This window comes from Colias eurytheme, chromosome 1 (genome assembly GCF_061535395.1).
Source record: "Colias eurytheme isolate Ceu_HAF_F1 chromosome 1, ilColEury1 Martin Lab GWU primary, whole genome shotgun sequence".
NCBI classification, from domain to species: Eukaryota; Metazoa; Arthropoda; class Insecta; order Lepidoptera; family Pieridae; genus Colias; species Colias eurytheme.
The window spans coordinates 10,982,678-11,006,974 of record NC_142980.1 but is presented as its reverse complement, the minus strand read 5'-3'; the positions used below and the strand labels follow the sequence as shown (position 1 = coordinate 11,006,974).

At 33.1% G+C, this 24,297-nt stretch overlaps 2 protein-coding genes and 1 non-coding gene across 3 annotated transcripts; 2 read left to right on the top strand and 1 right to left on the bottom strand.

Moving 5' to 3' along the window:
* Positions 1-1,287: 1,287 nt before the first annotated feature.
* LOC149911237 (uncharacterized) lies at positions 1,288-2,486 on the bottom strand. Its single transcript, XM_090113048.1, has 3 exons — positions 2,008-2,486; positions 1,791-1,924; positions 1,288-1,466 (listed from the first exon to the last, which is right to left on the bottom strand). Exons 1-3 carry the CDS (start codon positions 2,180-2,182, stop codon positions 1,371-1,373), a joined length of 405 nt encoding a protein of 134 aa, XP_089969174.1. The 5' UTR covers positions 2,183-2,486; the 3' UTR covers positions 1,288-1,370.
* A 2,222-nt stretch (positions 2,487-4,708) lies between these two features.
* On the top strand, positions 4,709-23,950 carry whd (carnitine O-palmitoyltransferase whd). Its single transcript, XM_090104415.1, has 17 exons — positions 4,709-5,065; positions 6,625-6,775; positions 7,183-7,319; positions 7,408-7,516; positions 10,132-10,299; positions 10,564-10,685; positions 13,187-13,385; positions 13,742-13,941; positions 16,138-16,316; positions 16,573-16,706; positions 17,065-17,090; positions 17,247-17,309; positions 17,999-18,180; positions 18,510-18,715; positions 18,927-19,125; positions 20,960-21,120; positions 22,491-23,950. The coding sequence occupies exons 2-17, from the start codon at positions 6,635-6,637 to the stop codon at positions 22,593-22,595; spliced, it is 2,331 nt and encodes a 776-aa protein (XP_089960541.1). The 5' UTR covers positions 4,709-5,065; positions 6,625-6,634; the 3' UTR covers positions 22,596-23,950.
* TRNAY-GUA (transfer RNA tyrosine (anticodon GUA)) lies at positions 20,054-20,140 on the top strand. The gene is given in 2 exon segments: positions 20,054-20,090; positions 20,105-20,140. It is a non-coding gene; the product is annotated as a tRNA-Tyr (tRNA).
* Positions 23,951-24,297: the final 347 nt, after the last annotated feature.

Sequence of the window (24,297 nt, the reverse complement as noted above, 5' to 3'; positions counted from 1 at the left end):
GCCATCTAGTTATCAAATACAATATGACGATAAAAAGTACAAGCAGCACCATCGACATCATTGCATCACCTTTCCATAAGTACTAAACCAGCTGGCAGTTTTAAAGAAATGCACTAGATGTCTCTTTTAAAAAAAGTATAAAGGTAATTAATTTAAAATTTTATGAGAAAAGATTTAAATATTTTTGGTAATAATAGTAATCACAGATAGTAATTGAGGAGTTTACCCATATTTAGGTCAAAATATTGCCATATTACGAAATCTTAGTACCTATGCTAAAACGCATGCGCTCACAATGCTATCGATTAGCATCTTGCAAGTTTCACTATATCTTGCACTATATCCCTAATCCCACTGTCTATTATACTCCACTTTTCGATTGAGCTAATAATGTTGTACAATATGATAGAACCAAACAAAGTTTTTTACAAAAATTCGACGTTACTGGTGCTCAACTATTATAGCAATTTTATTATTACATTCCCTATTAGGTAACTACTATCTAATCAATCAAAGCTTTTTCTGGATGAGATCTCCCCTGGATTCTCAATCTGTATGTACCCTTTGTGCTCGGTGCTATGGTATTGTTTCATCCTACTGTAGTTTCACCCATCTGTGAACCTACCTACTTTTATTATATGTAAATATGCGAAAGTATGCCGAATTTACCCATTAAATTTTTCTTGTGTTCATATCCGTGTGTGGAACAAGTTATTATAATGATATTATCATAATACATATTATAAGTAGTATAGAAAATAGAAATGTATAAAAAATAAACATGTGTAAAAATTAAAACATTACTTTGAAACAACTTCTTTTCAATAACTACTAACCAGCTTAAGACTTATGAAATTAGAAATTATATTACACCACCTAGAAAGTAATATAATGGACTTGTATAATTGATTATATCATATTTTATATGTTACTTTCACCCTTAAGTCCCCAAGTTTGTCGTCAGTATATTCATTTTCATACTGACTTATTTTTTTCTCTTTAATGTTCTAAGCAAAACATAATATTTACTATACTCTATACTTCCATCAACTTCAGTCCATAGTTTCAAATACAAGATTTTTTAACATGGGCTGTTACACTTGCAACCTAAATACATATTGCAATTCTCATAATTGTGTGCTATTTAGTTGTCTTAGTTAAATACTCTTAACATGTGGGCAGTGCAGGGAAATGGTGCCAATCTCTGGTACTATGGAGTCTTAAAGCATTTTTAACTTATTCATTCACAATAATCAGATAGAAAGTAATAAATATTTGTGTCCGCTTAAATCATTTATTTAAAATCTTAACTATTTACAAAGGTATATAACAATAAATTTTACAATGAATCCTTATAACTAATAACATATTTATCTTGCAGGCATCAACTTTTCCATTTCCTTTTTACATTTATCAGCTTGTTCCTTCGCCTTTTTGCATTCAATTTGCAAGTCTTCAAATTGACTCTGTAAGACAGGTAGATTATGACATTATGAAATTATGATAATATATGTGTTTAATTAATATTTCATGTTATGTAATATGTATCATAATATAATCCGCAGCCTGTTACAGATTTTAACTAAATTGTTATTGGTAACTAGCGGTCCGCCCCGGCTTCGCCCGTGGTACATGTTTACGTTTTCTCTACATAAGAACCATCCTCATACTTCAAGGAATATAATAAAAAAAGAATTATCGAAATCGGTTCAGCAGTTCTCGAGTTATGCTCTTACCAACACATTTTGCGATTCATTTTTATATATAAGAGAAGATGACAATGCATTTACCTGACAGATTGAAGTCTGCTGTTTCATTGCAAGGCAACTATCCATTATTTCCTTGAACCTCTCCTTTTCATAGTCACATTTTTTCTGAGTATCAGTGAGTAATTTATCTAAACGATCCTTGTATTCTGTGACAACTGTGAAAGAAATATTTGCAAGTTTGTAAATATTATTAATAAAAGGCTCTTTATATTTTATATACTTATACACGACTACATACCATCCAATTGATATTTCAAAGCGTTCAGATCAGATATGCACCGGTCATTTTCCCATAAATCGTCTTCATAATCATTTTTTAAGTAATTTAAATAAATGTAAATTACAGTAAGAAAAAATAAAACAATTATAAAGTAAATAAAAAATCGACGCACTGATAATGATCTCACAGGCATGTTTTGATCAAATTTGATTTGTTTCTAAATAAAATACCAGGCCTAGGGCCGGCCACTCCGTTTATACGATATTTTCACAGTAATGAGTCTGGGGTACAATATTTTCAGTATGCTTTGTAAATATACACTCCTCTAGTTCACACTCAACAGTATTAAGCGATGATCCTTTGACCTTTCGAGCTGCAAAGTGCAGTATTGATTTTTCAAAACACAATCAGTGTCCATGTCCATTGTTATGACAGTTGACATTTGACAAGACAAATCACAAATGACAACAACAGAGTACAAACACTACAAACCAAAAACTTATTATTTCTATGTGAAACAGGTGTATGCATGCAACAACGTGGCTCTCAAAAGTTTGGCGGGGGGAAATTAATTTTTGACGTGACTACGTTTTTTATATTGGTTTGCCGGGTGACACTTCAAGAAACTGCGAGGACGCTCCGCTCACGATTATGCGCTCACAAGTCACAATGAGAGCGAGAGGCACGCGGGCATGGTTAGCCCGCCTAAAAGCGAGAGAGACAGACATAAAAAGTCGTTGTCACGTAAAACTTTCACCCGTATACCGACTTTACACTTTACAGGCAACCAATTTTTTGCACTTTTTTTGGCTCTATCAACTGTTCGTTAACTGTTCTTCATTGTTCTATCAAAAAAAATTTTAAAGTGATACTTTTATTACATCGTCTCAAACTTTTTGGTCTGTGTAGCGCATGTCGCGTGACGGTCGGCGAGTAGGTATAAAGCAGCGTTCGGATTCATTATCGTACAAATACGATAATTTTGTGCCTAAGTTTCACTTTTACCGTGGTTCATAAAACCACACAACTTTTATGTATTGACGTACTCTTATGAAGGCAATAAAAAAGGTTACGTACCGGGTTTTAAAGTCTTAAGTAATATTTTTAAATAACCTTTTCAGTTTTCACCCTATTTTTACCTATAGCTTTATATCAATTCAATAATATAAGAACGTATGGAGGTAAGCATTGAGATATACGTATGGAGACGACACCGCCTACATCACATAATATGTTCAGCTCAACATAAGCCATATGGCTTATCTGCACTCAGTCGCTTTAGTGCGATGGTCGCGTTCATGTTTTGTTTGTTTTAAAGCAAAAAACCAAGAAACTTATCAAATGTGCCCTCGAGTGTGTTGCGATATTGCACTTATAATTCAAGTAATGCGGCAAAGTCCTCTGTACATAGTAATATGTAATAGCTCAATGGAGGTAAGTTAATAATAAATCAGGATATTAAAATGTATGAAATTCTGCGAACATTAATCTTTTTGAGTTTATATTATGAACCCACATCTTTCATTTTTAAGCTATTGCATAGCTTCTATCGCGTGCCTTGAGCATGGGGACCGATTCGAGAAATTCCGTAACGAAAAAACCTCACACTGCCCACTCCGAAGGACACGGAGGTGTGGCTTGAAGGTATGCTATGCAATAGCTTTACCGCGGTAGTCCCCGAGTGCCACACGTCTTTTTTTCTCTTGTTTCTCTCTTCCTCTTCTGATAAAATACAGCTAATAACAAAAATTTCCTTGTTATAACTGTCCTCCATAATGCAAATTCACGTTATATCCATACTAATATCGTAAATGCGAAAGTAACTCTGTCTGTCTTTTACTCAATCACGCCTAAGCTACTGAACCAATTTTTATGAAATTTGGTATGGAGATATTTTGATACCCGAGAAAGGACATAGGCTACTTTTTACCCCGGGAAAATGATGCAATCCCGGAAATCCCACGGGAACGGGAACTATGCAGGACCTTTACTCCGCTTTAAGGACTGTGTGAAACGAGACATGGCTTCTTTCAAGATTAATCATAATAATTGGGAGAAGCTCGCTACTAATCGATCAGAATGGCGCAAACTTGTTTCCGAGGGTTGCAGATCCTGTGATGAGTCTTGGTTCAGAGTACTCGCAGACAGAAGGAGGAAACGCCATCAAGACGACTCTGAATCGGCTTCTGCAAACTTCCCCTGTCCGACCTGCGGAAAAGTGTGTCGATCCCGCATTGGATTATTTGGACACCAGAAACATTGCTCAGGCAACACACCATAAATCGTCTGTGATAGACGTAAAGGCCAATGATGATGATGATGAGATAATATTACTATACGTATGGAGGAGACACCACGAACAAAATCTGTGCGCCATTTTTTTGCTCTAACTAAGTTTTAAAAATTATTATCTAGTTAGGTTCTTACCGATGAAAGTTATTCCTTTGCACATTTCCGTATTATTTGTGCAATATCGTAACACACACGAAGGCATATTTGATGCGTTTCACTTTAAAACCATAAAAAAAAACCGCACAACATACGCCGCATGACGTATGTTGAGCGGAACATGTGATGTAGGCGGTGTCGTCTCCATATATGTATATCTCAATGTATTTATTATATCTTTTTTCTTCGTCACTGCGCTACCAGGCGCTACCATTCACCGCACAACGGTAGACAGCCAATAGACAGCCCACGAGCCATCAGCCAGTTAGCACAGAGCAATAAAACTGTGTTTACGTCTGTGGTCTCGGTTTCTAACTGCTGTTCTGTCAAAACGTATTTTCATTTTTCAGAACAATTGTTAATTTGTTATTGTAGACGAATAACGCTTGCTTAGAAAATTATTATATTAAGTTACAAATTTTACTTTTACTATTTTTCTGCTAGTTTTCACAGTGAAAAAATAATTTGGATGTAAACTGTCGTGTAGAATCCGTCGCGATGGTCTAAAAAAGTGCTGTTTGAACAATTAAACTAGTCTGGTACTGTTATTACCAGTGCCTACATACGAAAGTTTACAACGCCACGAAAAATAGTTTTCGGGCGCTATTTATAACACTTTCTATATAAGGTAATGTAAATTTATGTATAACGTTTTTAACTCAATATACCTATGTTTTAATTTTATGCAACGCTACCGTTATTATAAATTAAATTTTATTTAACTGTATTTAGTGAGAGGTTAATCTCATATTCATGAATAAATTGGATTTAATCGATGTCACAGTCCACGTTTATAACGTAGCTACGTAGTCTCGTGGGTTGGACTTTGACACTTGCTCAGCATGTGTGTGTATAACTGCGAATGTGTTACGCGAATGTATGTTTTGAGTGGTTTCTCTCCAGCTTTTACAAAAAAACTAGAAATATAATACATCACACGCTAGAATTACTGAAGAATATTTTTTTTATTTAATGTGTATAATAAAATAGAAAATTTATAGGCATACAATATGATGCATTTATTAATACCCTATTTACATTTTTAACTTTAAGTTTTGTTTAAGATCAACCAACAGTTTAATATAGGTAACAAAAACAATGTTTAGGAAAAAGTGTGCAAAATGTTTTTAAAATCTTTACAGTATGTAAAAAATATATTTCCTTATCTTCCTGATTCTATTAAAACTTATAATTAATTTTTCAATAAACAATTATTGTTGTTGTGTACTTACATGACAAGTACATTTCAACATTACAAAGAAAATCTTATATAAAACCCAACAGACACAGTGTATGTAGGCAACAACTTAAGATTACTAACTAGATGACTATGGTTCTTATCTTCAACTCTAATATTGTATTAAATTTATACCATCATAATATAACGAAAGGACATATTATAGATTGCAGTTTTATTACACTGTATTCGAATAATGTAATAAGACAGGTTTTGTAGTGGATATATATTATTAAAAACTTAAATCCTTGAAGCATAAGAGTGTAATAAAATGTGGATGATTTTCTACAAATAAATTCATACAATTCCCAAAAACTTAGTGACTAACAAATTTTGCTGCCTATATTTATCATCCATATTATATTATATCCTTTTACTATATACTGATAAAGCTCTCCAGACACTATCAAAACACAAGATAAGATACTATGTTTGAATAATGATACCTTGAGCAAAAATTTACATATCATGAATATTGAATAGTATATTCTACTAGAGTACTTTCTATAAAATACTTATATAATGTATTTATAAACCTTTTCATTTTATAATGGATTTCATTGTTTTAAAAATACTGTATGATTTAGTGTATGCGTTTTGGCAAGGCTAGCATAGATTTTAATTGGAATAAATAAATTTTTATAAATATAGATATTTAATCTGCTGCACTTTTCTTGTGTATTGTAGTGAAGCTTCTGTGCATTGCTGATTTTGTGTATTAAATCTTTTATTATTACTAGCACATTTGAGTACATGTATGATAATTATAGCCATTTCTGCATTTTACACTGCTCATTCAATGTTTTATTAATAGTTTCATGTAATTAATTGTTTATAGAGTGATTAAATGTTGCAAGTGCAAATTACTGTCATCATTTTATAAAATTTTGTATAAGTACAGAAATTTATAAAATGTAAAGTATAGCTTTGTGATGCAGGAATTGTTTCAGGTGAAGCACCATGGCAGAAGCCCATTCTGCTGTAGCGTTCTCGTTTGCCATCACTCACGATGGCTGGGACGTGAACTTTGACCGGGAAGTCCTCTATCTAGTGTGGGAGTCTGGGTTACGGTCATGGAAGAAGCGCCTTGCCCGATTCAGAGTAAGTATTGCTTTCTATGAAAAACAATAAACAAGTAGGTAAAACAATAAACAATAGGTAGTAGGTAAAACAATAAACAATAAACAAGTAAGTAAAAACAGTACTTTTCTTACCTGCTTAGGTTAGGACTGATTTTTAAAACTTATTCGTCTAATAATGTATAAAACTACCATTTTAAAAACGTATTCTAATCGCCCGTATAATTGACAGTTTACATGACATTTTAATATTATCGTGTAATACTTTATTTGACAGATAAGTTTTATCCAAGCATTGAAAAATCAGCCCTTAGAACAGTATAAGTATCAATAATTTATAAATTTTTACATGACACATCTTTTCTTATATTTTTGAAATAATAAGAATAAAATAAGACAAGATGTTAATCCAATTCATTTTGTCCACAGAATAGTATTCACAATGGAGTTTACCCAGGACATCTCCAATCTTTGTATGTCTTATGGACATTACTTGTCGCTGCTCATTTTGGTGGATTCAATATACCATTTGGATTAGTTCAAAAAGCTTTAACGATTTTACCTAGGTAACTTTTAAAACAACTGTATTATTTTGTCCTTTAATATTTTATTTCTTCCTGGCTTGTGTAAGATAATAACTGTGTTATTTTTTAGCAATTCTACAATGTGGCAAGTGATAGCGTGTTTGCTGGCAGCTCTGACTATGTGGCTAACTGTTATATTTTTGATGAGATACTTACTTAAGTTATTACTAATGTATAAGGTAAGTCTTCTATTTCTATTTAGTGAAATATGTGGTCATTTATAGAAATAATGTAAATATTAGTGTCCGACCGAACTTTCGGTTTCGGTTTCGGTTTCGGCCGAGTTTCGGCCAAAAATCAAGTTTCGGCCGCAGTTTCGGTTTCGGCCAAAATCGGCCGAAACTTTTGCCGAAACCGAAACTTATTTCGCAAGTTCAGTGAACTTAGTTCACACACGTTCACGCTCGCCTAACTTCGTTTTCCTCGGCAACGCTTTGACGGACGCTGTCAAAACGTTGGTTGACCCACGCTGGTGGAAACAATTTTTGATTATCTATGTTGAGATTGGAACTGGGTGTAATAGTAATTAATAATTATTATTTTTATATAAGAGGTACCTAAAAGAGACTGATTATTCTTCTAAAGTCTTCTAAGTACAAATACCAATCCAAAGTATTAAAGACTCTTTAATAAAGAGAAAGATCTCAAAATACCAAAACTTAAGTATTTAAAGTAACAGTAACAATTATTGATTTGATTTAGATGACTGATTTTACTGAGAACTTAATTTGAAAAAGTAATAAAAATTAAAATTGTTATTATTAGATTTGATTTGAAAAATATTATTTTTTTATTTTATATTAAACTAGCGGTCCGCCCCGGCTTCGCCCGTGGTACATGTTTACGTTTTCTCTACATAAGAACCATCCTCGTACTTCAAGGAATATAATAAAAAAAGAATTATCGAAATCGGTTCAGCCGTTCTCGAGTTATGCGCTTACCAACACATTTTGCGATTCATTTTTATATATAAGAAAGATAAATGATTACAACAAATTTAATATACTATGTTTTCATTTCATGCCCTAATTAAGGCAAAATAATAGGTAAAATGCACCAAAGTTCAGTATTTTTAGAAATTTCATACTTGACCACGTGAGTTTCGGTTTCGGTTTCGGTTTCGGCCGAAACTGAAGCCACGGCCGAACATTCGGTTTCGGTTTCGGTTTCGGCCTGGAAACCAGTTTCGGTCGGACACTAGTAAATATATTTTTTCTATATCAAGAACTCAAAATCCATACTAATATTATAAATGCGAAAGTAACTCTGTCTGTCTGTCTGTTACTCAATCACGCCTAAACTACTGAACCAATTTTCATGAAATTTTGTATGGAGATATTTTGATACCCGAAAAAGGACATAGGCTACCTTTTATTGCGAAATATGTACCACGAGCTAAGCCGGGGCGGACCACTAGTATTGAATGAATGTGAAAATGTTTTTAATTCATTATTCATGCCCTGGCAGAAGATGGAAAAACAATAAAATTTTAATGAATATTTGGCTTAAAATATACAGTTATAACCACAACCACAATATTACCACATAAATGTGATCAGCATTGTTGTTTAAAATATTAAAATATTATTTCTTTCTCTCAATAACATTTGTATGCAGTAGCAATTGTGAATAAATAATATTATAAAATATAAATACATAATTTCGAAATACATGAGCTATTTTCTTCCGATTTTTTATATAATTATATTTCTTTGATGTATGATTTTACACTTAACATGGTTGTTTTTATGTATCATAAACAGTACAAAATCTGTATATGTTTAAGTAGTTTGTTACCACAATACAGTGTATTTGGCATTAAACAAAAAACAGCATAGTAACATTACTATACACATTTGATTGATGTGAAAAATAATCTAAAAGATTATCACTATATTTATCGCTATTTCATTGTATCTTATCAAATCTAATTAGTAATTATTTACCCTTCAAATTTCGTGATTAGAAATTTGAATCATAGCTTCACACAATTTTAATGTTAAGCTATTACGCCGTTATATTGATCTGTTGATATTGGTTGATATACAATCCTATCAAGGTAGCGTGAGATGATAAAAACGGATTAAATAACTGCAAGGTACAAATTATTATTGAGCAATTATTAGTTCTGATTTGAAATAAATCTTAATTCTAGCTAATTCATCATCGACATTGCGTGCATTGTTTGATGAACGTATCGTTATTCAAATATGCAGTAATTAGATACTAGATCGAACACAATGGCAGAAGAACTATTTACATAGGTGATATTGTAGAAGCTTAAATTTCATTTAAATGATTTTTTTTTATTTCGGCCGATAAACTTCCTTATTTTTCTACGTGTATAATTAAAACATTACCCACGCGTTAGAAGTCGTTAAAATAAGGTATTAAAACCATTTAAATAATTCAAGATTAGTAAACGGAGGGGGATTTTTTACTTATTTAATACGTAATTGCCTGAACGATCGAGGTCGATTAAGTGTCGACTGGACCGCTGATGGTATACAGTATATATATATTTATTCATTGACCTTATTTTCATCATTTTTTTTTCAAATTTGATGAAATCGTGCAAATAGTACTTCTTAAGTATCGTTGAGAAGGACTTCATTTATACTGTTCTAATGTTAAGCTAAGAAACACTAGCAAAAGCTGGGTCTAAAATATTGAATACCTATTGAATATCCATAATAAACACCAATTTATGTTTCTCTCTAGTCAGCCTCGTTCTTGATGATGTACATCGTGACTATGAAAAACTCATAAATGTTAATTTTGAAGTATATTTTAGGGGTGGATGTATGAATCTCGTGCGCCGGGCTCGAAGATATCTCTAAGGACGATTCTATGGGTGAGCGTGGTGAAGGTACTGTCTGGTTGGAACAAACCACGCTTGTACAGTTTCCAAGGGTCGCTGCCGAGACTCCCCCTGCCCACCGTTAAAGATACTATGAAAAGGGTACGTATATTAACAAACAGTGTATTGAATCTGTATTAAAATGTGTTCAACATAAGGTCATTTGTAAGGTCGTTTCCTTCTTAAAACTTTAACCGATTAAACGGAGTCGATTATGATAAAAAATATACGAATTCAATATACATGTTACGATAGTGTAATTATAATTAAAAAATGTAATTTGTGCCTTTTTTTTCTGGTTAAATAATGAATTCAACTGAAGGTTTTTAATTTTTAACACAATGTTTTATATACATTTTTTTTCAGTACTTGTTGAGCGTCCGACCACTTCTCGATGATGATAACTTCAAGAGAGTAGAGAGTTTGGCTAAGGAATTCGAAGAAACCATTGCTGTGAAACTCCAGAGATATCTCGTACTAAAGTCATGGTAATAAACTTTGATATGGAGTAAAGTAATTATTATTGCCCTTGACAACAAGAATTAAAAATTCTGTACTAATAGTGGCACTTACAGTAATATTGCGAAGGCATAAATTGATATCAACGTAAAATGTCTTCCGCTTATATTACGATTAAGATGAACTTATCGCATCTTTTCAGTTTATTGTTATATTTATGAATATTAAGGTTATCAAGTAGCCTACACGTGTTATCATTGTGTCAATAGTCACAACATTAACGTTTGTGGGCGTGGTTATTGATCGTCGCACAATTCGTATTGTCTGCGAGATAAGATGTCTGCAGAAATAGGAATTAATAACGTAATAATAATTATCTGCTAAAACTTGTTGCTAGTCGGTCAACGTTCGTCAAAGATCATAATAGCTTGGTGCTATGCGTTGTTTTGTGATAATGAAATCGTTGGCAATAGCCTTATTAAATTATCTCGAGATAATAATTGGTTCAACATAATACATATATGATAATTAGGTATTGAAAATAGGTAAATTTTAGTTAGTATAGTAACTACTACCTATGCTGGAGATTGTTTTTTTTATATGTTTTATCCTTGCTACTGATTATACGATTGAAAATGTAGGTAGTGTATAACGAAAATATGTTATTGTTATGTTCGATGGTAAAATCTTGGGAATGGTTGACGGAATAGATAGGTTTATTGAGATAATAATACATTTTATTAAGAAAAATAACGTAACATCATAACAAATGGAATGAGCCTCTATGGTATTTGAAAGGGGATAACATTATCTGTCCTATAAATTTGTCTAATAGTATATCTTCAGTTCATAGAAAAGTTTGTTCTTTCAAGGCAACTTTTGTTACACGTGTAAGTGTTATAACACTATGTTAGGTAATAAAAAATCGTTCAATTCACGTCATGAAAGGATATGGACTATTATGGTCTTCTCCCGTACCAGTATGCTACAGAAGGTCATTTTCATTGTGCTCAAGGTAGGTTCAGTAATCGACTGGGCTTATGTAAATCGAGTCTACACCTCGTCATTATTTATTTAAAATTATTTATAAATAAATCATTTATTTACAAGAGAAGGAGTAAAATAATGCCAATAAAATGAATTATCTTGCAGTAAAAATGTATTTTTATAAAAAGCAATTTATTCAAGTATAGCCATCTATAATATAATCTCAATTGATTTTTGCGTTCTAACTGAATAAAAGCAACATGGTTTTAACAACATAAGGATTAAATTCAATTTCAAACATTTAATAATTAAGATTACTTACTACAAACTATAAAATATCTGCTGCAAATAAGAAATAGAAAATGTTCCAATTAAATTAAATTAATTCTGTATTTTTTCCTCGCTTATTCTCGAAAGCTCGAAATCTCAATCGAAATTTTCTTAAACACATTACAACAACAATATTTTAAACACATCCAAACGCATAGTGTGCGTCCACACTGAATGCGCGGTGGCGGCGGCCTAGGCGGGCGCGACGAGCGGGCGCTCGCGGTGGCCACACCGACGCGCGAGCTCAAGTAGCGGTTCGACGTTTTTCGGGTGTTGCAAACTTTGGACGATTTGCTATTTTTACTGGACAGTCCGATTTTGAGATGAGATCATTATAGAAGTTGTACACGAAATAAATAAAACAGAGGAATAACGGGTGAATCTTATATGAAGAATTGAGATTATACCCTAGAAAATTACTGTGGTGTATATAAATGTTTTAGATTGAATCGCACTTATAAATAAAGAAGTTTCACTTCAACAATTAAGTATTTACCGCTATTTTACGAAAAAAAATAAAGGATATAATATAAGAAGTCGAGCGACAAGACCGAACTGGTTTGATACCCCCGCCGTCCGCGCATTGGGTCGCTTGCTGACTAGGCCCGTAGTGTGGCCAGAACGCGCGGATAGGAGAGTTTGAAAACTACGCGCGCTGGCTCGCTCATTACCGTCGCACTAGGCTTCCGCCAAAGTCATTTCAATGTGGACACAAAGGCGCGTTTCATACGTTTGATATTTCGCGCCCGCCGTCGCAACCGCGCTAGGCTCGCAGTGTGGACCTGCACATACAATCACACAAACACGCTAATGCACACTCATGCATACATTTATTTTTTCTTTGTTTCTATAAAATGTTTTTCAACCTTATCTCACCAATGTCATTCTTGATTGTGTTTTATTGTATTGTTGGGAAATAAGCTTTTTTTTCATTCAATTAATTCCATGTTGTTTTTCTACATAAATCATACTAATATTATAAACGCGAAAGTCGTAAGTATGGACGGTTGGATGTATGGATGTTTGTTACTCTTTCTCGTAAAACTGTTCTACGGATTTTGTTGGAACTTAACTGGAAAATAGGTTATGCATCAGAAAAATATGAGCTATGTAATTACTTGATTTTGCTCGCGGCTTCGTCCGCGTGTGAAACCGTGCGTCACAGCTAGTTTCTATATAATAAAATAAAAATAAATAAAAATTATTCTTCCAGGTGGTCAAGCAACTACGTATCAGATTGGTGGGAAGAGTATGTATACCTACGAGGTCGGTCCCCACTCATGGTGAATTCCAACTTCTATGGAACGGACACTTTGATGCGTCCCACATCTATACAAGCGGCTAGGGCCGGCACTATTATACACTTTTGTTTGAGATTCAGGAGGCTCATTGAGAGACAGGAGTTGGAACCAGTGAGTTTTAATATATTTTTAAAGTTTTGTATGAGTAGGCAGAAGGATTCTTATGTACCATATTGTATTTTTTTACTATAGACAATTTGTAATTTGTTGGTCAATAAATTGTATGTATTGTATTATTCGCCCCTAAATTATACTGACTACAATAATACTTTGATTTATTTATTATATTTTAATTTACATTGACATAAGAGTTTTTGTATAGGATATATAATATGATTCAACTTATAATAAATAAATCATTTATTTTCACATAATAATTTTACAAATCGAAGTGACCCCAGGATCCTAAGATAGTAAAAACTGTTTTTCAAATACATTCTAGTGAACCTAATTAATATACATTTTAGATAATGCTACAAAACATGGTACCACTCTGTTCCTGGCAATACGAACGTCTATTCAATACTGTGAGAGTTCCCGGAGTTGAGACGGACAAAATAGTGCATTATCAAGATTCAACACATATTACGGTATACCACAAGGGAAAATACTTCAAGGTCATCGTGTACTCCAGGGGCAGGCTGCTGAATCCAGCTGAAATTCAGATGTGAGCATTAAATTAATTCCTATATATATATGTATGTAGTTTATGCCAAATCTAATCACACAGAGGCTGATTCAAGAATATTCTGCCATATTTTTCATTCTGTCAAACACAACGACAGTGCAGAGATAATTATTCTAAGCCCTGACACCGATATTTTTGTGTTAGGCCTTTATTTCTGCCATAAACTTGAAAATATACTCGCCATATTTGAATGCTCCCCCCACTCCCCCATGCAACTATTTCACTGTACGAACTATTGAATCGTAAACAATGGACAACAATGGAAAATAATAATTTAAAAAATATATTCATGAGTTTTCAATCTATAGTGGTTTAAAGTTAACTCAAAAATGGAGCATTTTCGTAAATTTTCTAAAAAATCTTAGAGAAAGTGTAAGAAATGTTATAGTATGCTATATATTCGTGATCTACTCAATAAGCTCGTTCATTTGATACCCCACACGGCATGTTTTGGAAATTTTTATTTTTTTCTTTGTATGCCATATTTAATTACCGGGGTGGGGAGAGGGGGACCACAAAACTGGTTGGCAACATCTGTCTATAGGATGTCTGGGATCTATACAATATATATCAGAAGTCAGATTTAGGTCCGCTATTTTTGCAAACGAAACTCCACTGAGAGTCCGGTCTATCTAGGGCATGCACCCGGGTTTACCCGGTTCCGAAAAACCCGGGTAAACCCGGGTTTTTTGATGATCTTGAGAACCGGGTCTGAATTGTATGAAACCCGGTTCTCCCGGTTCCGACCAAAATATTAAAATATAAAGTATTATTTATATTTTGCTGCATTATTTTAACAAATTTATTCTATCTGGCAACGTCAGACTCACGTGCATCGCGAATTTTCGTGACACACGTAAGAAGTGAAACTTCTTTATGACCTTATTTTTCAAAAAATAATTTACTATAGGGAACTTTACAGAAATACGTCGAATCACGCGTGCGGTAGGGATAAGAAAAAGATGGCGCGTAACGGAAAAATGTCACGCGTAACGAAAAAATGTTACACTTAATTTTTTTCCAACCCCGATAAAGAAGTTTCACTTCAAAAAAAAAATAGGCTTCGAAATGACAAAAATTAGGCTACTGAAGAAATATTTTGATTAGATTTGTTGTGAATTTGAAAAACTGTTGATTTTACTGTTTCATATAATGAACCATGTCATGTCATGTTTTTGTTTTTGGTATCAAGCTGAAATTTATATCGAATACTCAAGTCTTCGGTCCCTTGATGCTGTGAAAAAGTCAAACTCACAAGCCAAAGCATGTAAAGATACAGCCGTAAATGCTGAAAATTTTCGCAAATTTCGTCATTCACATGGGACTCAAAACAGGATACTCTCATACTCTCACACAGAGCCTTTAAATTTGGTAAAAGTAACGTCTTATAACACAGCTGATAAAGGAAAAATTGCTAGAAACATAAATATTTTAAAGTTACAACATTAGTTATAAAAAATAGGTTTGTTCGGAGCCCTCGGAGCGCGAGTCCGACTCGCACTTGGCCGGTTTTTTTTTGCTTTACAGTTTGCAGTTAATGAATAAGGTTTAAGTTTATATGTGATATTATGATAACAAGGTACTTTTATAAGACTGATAAATAAAGAGAAGTATTGAAATTTTGTTTCTTTATTAATTAAATAAAATAAGACACAAGCCGCGTAAAATAAAAGGCCCATCAGGTACTTTTACAGTTACTTTTGTTTAATTTTGTATTTTTTTCCGAGGTATTATAAAAGAACCGGGTAACCCGGTTCTACCCGGTTCTGAGCTCGATTTGGAACCGGGTTTCAGAAACTTGGAACCGGACTCGGTTCTGCATGTCTATCAATGAATATTGATAAATTACTTTTTAAATAAGAATTTATTTTTATGGATTTTTTAATTCAAGTCGTTTTTTGTTATTGTGCACTTGAGCTCTGCTAAAAACGATATATTATAATTCTTAATCTGAAAATGAAATTTCTTTAATTATTAATATCCTGAATCTAAACTTAATTACCAATTGAATTTATATTTTTGGTTTTATGGCATTCAAATGCTTTATAAATATAAATTTATAAAGACTAGAAAAAATTCGATCACGAGGCGGGACTCGAACCCGCATCCTTTCGCGTCCCGCCTCGTGATCGAATTTTTTCTATTCTTTATAAATTTATAATTACCAATTTTCAGCCAAATCCAGCAAATTCTAGACGATAAAACGGAACCAGCGGTCGGCGAAGAGAGGGTAGGTGCACTAACAGCGGGCGAGCGGTCGCACTGGGCACACATCCGTCAGACGAACTTCAACCGCGGGCACAATCGGACGTCTCTGCATTGTATCGAGCGAGCGGCTTTCAATGTTTGCTTGGGTGAGTGAGGAATATCAATTATATTTGTCCCATAAGTTTCGAATCTTTATAATAGAGATTTTTTTTCAAATATGGATCTGATTAAAAGTAAATAATTTCTTAATGCGTATTCGTATAAATATTTACGTTATTCAAAATTGTTATAGAATTTTAACTTGAAAACCTACTGCAAAGCATTAGATATGTATTTAATTATACCTTACCTTTTCTACTTACCTTTTGTGTGCACTGTTCTTAATTTCCATTTCTACTGCAGATGATAAAGAGTATGGCTTCGACGAGAACGACCCGTCGACATTGGACGACTATGGCCATGTGCTATTGCATGGTAAAGGCCACGACCGTTGGTTCGATAAGTCGTTTAACTTGTGTTTCAGCACTAATGGAGCTGTAAGTAAATTTTTTAGTAATTTTTGAAGTGAAAACTTCTTTAGCAGCGTTGAGCACTTTTTCTGTAATGGGTATAAAATCTTAAACTCGCGTCAGGACACGTGACCTGATCGAAAAAGCGTAAGACGGATACCATTCCAAAATATGAAACATGCTCAACGTTAATAATCAAGTTTTCACTTCTGCCGGCACTCCCGGAGTGCAACCCGTCTTTTTTTTTGTCATTGGAAGGACGCATATGGACCCTAAATTACCTTTTAGACTTCATGTTTTATACATATAATTTTTCACATAATAAAGAACCAATAAACTCTCATTTGATTTTAGTTTAATAAAATTGATTATTATTTTTTTGCAGGTTGGATTCAACACGGAACATACTTGGTAAGTTTTTATTTACTTTTATGTTTTTGTTAAAAATTCATAAAAAAACGGATTCGGTAATAAATCCATGAACCGAAATATTATAAAAAAAAAATGTTATGCATTGTTGTATTTTCCAATTTTCGCAATTATATGACTTACATATATAATTTGTAGGGCGGACGCACCTGTTATGGGCCACCTCTGGGAGTTCGTGATTCTCTCTGAACTACAGTATGGGTAAGTACTGTTGATATATTATTACTAGTCCTAAATCTATTTTCATTTATATTGTGCTTGTTTTGAACGGATTGTTTTTTTTTTTCTTGTTGATGAGGAGGTCGGTAACCTGGGTAGTCCCATGACGAGAAAACTAGGATCTTTTACACGAGATGAAAAATAATATTAGACGGTAGACCCTCAAAGTTGATGCCCAAAAAAGAAAACATTTAATATGAAGCACCAAGTTCAACTTTATATTTTCCCGTCTGAATGCGGTTAAATTTTCTCTTATAATTAAATTCCTGCTTCTACAGGGTGAAAGGTAAGACGTTTGACGAATTTAGACAGGAGCTTCTACTCATGAAACTGAACAACTTTTGTTCTACAACTTTGCTGAATTCGTTAAAAAAAATTGGACTTTGTAAGGAAACTTCGCTAATCAGCTGACCGATTTCCATACAAAGTCCAAATTCTTCTTATTCTTATTCATATTCAAATTTTTTTCTAAATTCGTCAAACGTCTTAGAGCTAGCGCGCACGAGCAACTTTGTCTCCGCAACTATTTTGTCTCTCCACCCATGGGCTAGTATGAAAGTGCGCGCACGTAGCGACGCAACTCCCCATACAATTGATGGGAGAGACAAAATAGTTTCGGAGACAAAGTTGCTCGTGCGCGCTCGCGCTTATCTTCCACCTGGTATAAACAGTTACTTGGAGGACGGCAACGCCCGCGGGCCGGTAGATGCTCCGCCTCCCGCAGCAAGCCGCCTGCAGTGGGAGCTGACGAACGACGAGCTGCTGGCCAGCATCGACATGTCGTATAGCGTGGCGCAGAAACTGCTCAACGATGTGGACCTGAAGATACTCATGTTCACCAAGTATGGAAAAGGTGAGGAAACTTCGAGCCTTTTTTTGAATGCATTTTAATTGTTTTTGGTCCATTTTTATTCTTATATAACGGATGTATCGGGATTCTTTGACATTTTCAGTCTGTATGTTAGATAAGCATTTTTTGATGTTTTAAGACTAATTCCAGCAATTATCCAAGTTTTCTGAGTTTTTCCCTGTGCTTCGTGCTTTATTATTATTTTGTTAGAACGGGTGGTGTTTCGCCTTATACTAATTGTACCCTACCGCCCTTGAGCATTTACATAAGTATTTAAGTTATGAGAGAACTGTCCGCTGTTTATATAATTCTAACCCATAATTATTCCACAGGTTTCATGAAAGGTCTCCGCGTATCCCCAGACGCGTTCATACAAATGATCCTGCAACTTTCGTACTACCGTGATGCCGGCCATTTCTGTTTAACCTACGAAGCGTCTATGACTCGTCTCTTTAGAGAGGGTCGTACTGAAACCGTGAGGTCTTGTACTATCGAGAGCTGTAAATGGGTTAAGGCCATGGAGGATCCTAATTCTACGGTATGTTACATAAACCTAACTTAAATTTTCAATCTAGCAAATTAATAATAATTTAATTAATAATAACTATATGTTTATTGTTCCTGATTTATTTTGTGTTAATTTGGCTTTTGGAAAAACCATTATCTAAAAATAATTATTTTCTTTTGACAATTCCGAATTCTTTTTTAAACCTGGTTTAAAATACAATACAATTGTTTTCTTTACACAGATCGAAGACCGCCTGGAGCTGTTCCTGAAAGCGAGCCAGCGGCACCAACTCGGCTACCAGGATGCCATGGCTGGTCGTGGTATTGACCGACACTTGTTCTGCCTCTACGTGGTCTCCAAGTATTTGGAGCTGGACTCGCCTTTCTTGCAGGAGGTGTTCAACGAGCCCTGGAGGCTGTCCACCAGTCAGACACCATATGGTAAGTGTTTGGGATAATTTGTACGAGTTAGTTAGCGGTTTTTTTTTATTTTTGAAGTTATACTTCTATTGGCGCGATGGAGAAAAATGATGAGAGTGAATTTTTACGATACGCGCGCACACCGACACCTAAATTTAACAGCATGAAGTTAGTTCTAGGTGGTATGAAAATTGATAAGTATGTTCAAGTTGTATAATATTCTAGTATTTTTTCCATACGCCAAAAAAGTATAACTTCTAACGCGTGTATATAAGTACACACACTCTTTTTTATTTTTATTCACAAAATATCCTTTGCCATGCTTGATACACGGGCAGCTCGAGCAGTTAACGACTGAGCGACATACACAGAATACGAGCAGTCGGTCGTTGACTGCTCGAGCTGTCGCTACAAACCGCGCAGTTGACGGCTTGAAGCAGTCGATCCCTTAGGGGATATCAGTAAAGGAATAAATGAAGCACTTGTAAAAGTGCAATGACGAGTGTTAGTGTTAGTGCCCGTTAAATATAGTATTTGAGAATTTTATGTCGAAATTAAAAAAATTTTTGAAAATAAAATAATATAGTTTTAGGTTGACTCAAAATGTACCCTCAACAAATTTATATTATACGCGTCATAGAAATAAATAAATAAAAAAGCTAAATAAAACATTCCTTCGAGCCGGATTTGAACCGGAATTTGAATTTGATTGAATTAAATTTTTATGTTTATGGCGAAAAATATTTCTAAATGGGTCATAATATGCTGGGCAAACATTGTATCTTATCATAATATATTTTGTTGAATGTATGTTACATGACATTGATACTCATGGTCGTGTTTCGCACATCAGACTATTTTAATTAAAATAAAAAAAGTAGTTACTTATATTTCATCATATTTATGTATATGTAAAAACTACAGTGCATTTTCGCAGCAGCTCATGCAACCTTCGATAGCTCAGTTGGTAGAGCGGTGGACTGTAGTGTGTAACGAAGTCATCCATAGGTCGCTGGTTCAAATCCGGCTCGAAGGAATTTTTTATTTATTTATTTCTATTACGCGTATAATATAAATTTGTTGAGCGTACATTTTGGGTCAACCTAAAACTATATTATTTTATTTTCAAAATGATTTTTTTTTCTATTTTTACTTAAAATACGTTTTAATAATATATTTTATTTGGCTATATAATTTTGAGTAATGGCGTCATTAGATATTATTAGATATTGATAAAAGAAAATATTATAATCATAATAGATGAAAAATAACTTGATGGTTGTCGTGATGGACTGGGCTCCGTTTGCATTCAATTTATTTTTATTTGTATTTGTGAAATTACGTTTTTATTTTAAAACAATGATCTGGTAATGCAATATTTTCTTTTTCTATTTTTATATGATATGCATATTTATACCGTTAAAAAATTGTCGGCATTGAAAGAGCCTTGATTATTATTTTTAAACGACAATAGTAAATTAAAGATCTATAATACTTTTACCGATAGTAACTGAACTTGAAACTAAACTTGTTTTTTGTCTGATGAAATCGAGTCTTAAATATGAAATTTGGTTGCATAATTCTGCTGACAATTTATGTAATGCAATCCGATCACATTCATTATTTATAACTTTCATGAGCTGCTATAGCCGTAAATGTAAACCGACATTTAAAACAGATTATATTTATTTCTTATTTCTTTGTGTATCTCTCTCAAATAATTCTACCTACAATTTTATAAATTCCACGGATTCTGTTCTTTCTAAAAATTAATGTATTCCTTTATCTTTTTTTCATTCCCCTAAAACATTTGTTCCTACAACAATGAATACTCATGTTTCATGTATCACCAAAGGTCAAACGAGTCTCATGGACCTCAAGAAGTACCCGAAGTGCGTGGGCGCGGGTGGCGGGTTCGGTCCCGTCGCTGACGACGGTTACGGTGTCTCGTACATCATCGTCGGTGAAGACATGCTGTTCTTCCACGTGTCCAGCAAGAAGAGCTGCCCGGTCACGGTGAGTATGACGCGACACAACCACAGAATACATAATAGTAGCTAAACGCTACAGAACGGATACTCTCCGCCTCCCGCCAAAACTAAACACTTACCTCACCCCGCACGATCATGCAATATAATGGTCCGCATTTTTCTACAAGGACGATACGCAACGAAGATTGACAACATTAATCAAATTGACTTAAAGTAATTTTATTATTTTGGATTTGTGATTATCGTTTTTCGTAGAAAATGGTTAGATATTGTGCTGTTTACGGATGTATTTCATCAGAAAAACGCGAATTTCTTTACGCTAGTCACAATTAATGTGCGAACCCTAAAGCGTTAACACACACATATTTTGCACTCTCTACAGTGTGACTGTCAAAACGATAATTTTGTATGGAGTGTCCGGGGTGTGACACAACACAACACAACGCATCATAAAACATCATAACGCATAATATCACATTACAACGCATCATAACACATCGCAACGCATAACAACATATGAATTTGAAAACACACATCACTCGAATTTATGTTGTATATAAATAATAAACTATACAGGGTATAACATATTTGGACATTTCTCGTTTTATTTTTAAAAAAATTATTATGGTCATTTTACTCATTAGGTTAAATATCAGTTTAAAGTTTTTTGATATCTGTAATAGTTACGGAATAATCGCCTGTGCACACTTAACGATTACACCCTGTATATGTTACTAAATAATACCTAAATATTTTGTAACTTATGATCGGAATTAGATAATGAGTGAACTGATTTTTTTATATTATTTTAAGCTTGCAAGGGATGATTTGGTCGTAAGTGTTAAGTGGAAAATATTTGTTGCATCCATTTAAAATATCTTCTATCACATGTGCTAGTTTTAGTCTCGGATGAAGAATGTTACATTCAGATACGTAATACATATAAATAAAAATTAAAAATTAATTTTTGTCCATGAAATAGTTCAATTTCATCTATGTTTTACACACTACTTTCACTAGATACATTTTTGAGTTGAATGCATATTCCAAGTCATTTAGATTAAATTCTATTTGTGTGAATTTAAATACTAAAAAAAATGCAGTTGTATATATTATTTAGTTGATGCTGATTCAAAGAGTCATAAAAAGCTAACATTGAAATAGAAAAAAATAAAGACAGTTAATACTACATATTATATATTGTTTTTACAAAATATAATATTCAAAATTGTCACTTAACTTGTTGTATTAAATTTTTGTCTAAATTATTTTCCAGTATAATAGACAACTTGTACCATCTCTGCACTTATGTTTTAAAATAGTATAATTTTCTCACAATTGAATACATAATATTATTAAATATGTGATAAAATTGTTTTGTGGTTTTTATTGCAGAGCTCAAGCAATTTTGTGAAACAAATCGAGAGATCGCTCAATGACGTCCAAGCACTCTTCAATGAGTACAAGAAAATAAAAGGCACCTCCAGCAATAGTAAATAGTTTTAATTTAAAAATCATTGTTCTAGCTTAAGTTCAATTTTGTTGTTGTTATAATGCTTGTAGATTATATATCTGTAACAATACTTAGCTAATTTTCTAGGTTTAAGAAAATGAGACACAATCTTTTGTTTGGAAAAAATAAACACTGTATTTAATAGGGTTCTATGCGTTGTGTAACTATGTGTTTGATGTTTGAATTCTCTGATTTTTTTGCAACAAATCAATGCAAATATGCTTTACTTTACAATGCTTAGGGTTAATGGTGAAAGTTTAAAACTGTGTTAATTTTATTAGGTGTAAGTATATTATGAGCATTTAAATCAGAAATCGCTACTAACAATGTTATTTACAAGAGTGTTGTTAACATCGCACATTAAATGATGGCTTACAACTTTAGTGACATATCATCATACAATTTGTTACTCAATGTCTGTTACTCGTTTCTTACTTAATTCTCACATTAAATATAATTACTATACACGAGCGGTGTTTAATGTGTGACTGTTAAAGATCAAGTATATTAATAAAAAATAGTGACGTATTTTTGGAGAATTATTGTATATTTTTTCGACTATCAACTTTAAGGAGTTTGTGGTATCAAGTAAGTGTAAGTCTTTATATTATACAAATACTATAAATATACACGATTGGCTAGATCTGTCTGGTTTATCTGTATGGTAATGGAATATTAGTTATTAAGAATGTATCGAATTTGTCCATGATACTTTACGAATTGTACTCATCACACCCACCTTATACACTATTTTGCACCCTTTTCTATAAATATATGTATATAAGATCGTTCCTGTGCTCATATAATGAATTTTATAGCGTTTAAATATATCTTTAGAAGAAATTTTTATGTATTTATACATTTTCTAAGCTTCCTAACGCATAATATTCGTATTATCGTTCAATGAAATGTCAGATTTAAGAGAAATCATGGTACAAATATTGCAACGACAAGAACTAACATTTTAACAGAGCTATTTAATATCAATACTTGTATGTAGTTGAATAATCGGAGTAAGGAATTTTTATCTTCTTTTTTATGAAGTGAAATCGAGTTTTTTTTTATATTTTTAAGGTTTTGTTGCTTTCTATTATTTTGTGGTATCTATATTTTTGTTGTTCGTTTACCTGATGAAATACTTAACATAGTTCGCCTTAACATAATTCTGTCCAGTTAGAGTAAATGTACATTATACACGTTTGCAGTGTGCAGGCATTGAAGAACATGTACACATTGTTACAACTCCTATTTTAATGATTCATTAGTATTATTTATGTTGTTGCAGATTTTTCATCATTAGTGTAATTATTGATCAAATTTTGAATAAATAGTTCGTATATTATTGTGGTATTTTATTTTTATTACTTACTTAATGAAATTAATTGATGAAAACCCTGAATTGTAATCTAAAAACTTAAAACTGTCCTACATAGAAATAAAATGTTATCCAAATTACCTACTTACAATGAAAAGATTTTTTTTATTTTAGTTTCATGTATAAAAATCTCTGATATTGCACAAAGTGAACAATAATTTGAAATCAATTTATAATTATTTATTTATCAAGGATCATAGCGACTTTGACGCTTGTTATAATAAAAATAATTATATCAATATGTTGGCTGTAGCCTGTAGCTATTAAACAGTAAAAATTAAATTATTACAATGCCAAAGTAAATTGCATTTTTC

What these genes read in the sequence shown, in the direction of transcription:
- LOC149911237 (XM_090113048.1), bottom strand. Translation starts at nt 2,182, where the DNA reads ATGCCTGTGAGATCATTATCAGTGCGTCGATTTTTTATTTACTTTATA. An exon ending in TTTGAAATATCAATTGGATG is followed by an intron (nt 1,925 to 2,007) that starts GTATGTAGTCGT and finishes TTTCTTTCACAG; the next exon opens with TTGTCACAGAATACAAGGAT. An exon ending in AGCAGACTTCAATCTGTCAG is followed by an intron (nt 1,467 to 1,790) that starts GTAAATGCATTG and finishes CCTGTCTTACAG; the next exon opens with AGTCAATTTGAAGACTTGCA.
- whd (XM_090104415.1), top strand. Translation starts at nt 6,635, where the DNA reads ATGGCAGAAGCCCATTCTGCTGTAGCGTTCTCGTTTGCCATCACTCAC. An exon ending in AGTTATTACTAATGTATAAG is followed by an intron (nt 7,517 to 10,131) that starts GTAAGTCTTCTA and finishes AGTATATTTTAG; the next exon opens with GGGTGGATGTATGAATCTCG. An exon ending in AGAGACAGGAGTTGGAACCA is followed by an intron (nt 13,386 to 13,741) that starts GTGAGTTTTAAT and finishes TATACATTTTAG; the next exon opens with ATAATGCTACAAAACATGGT.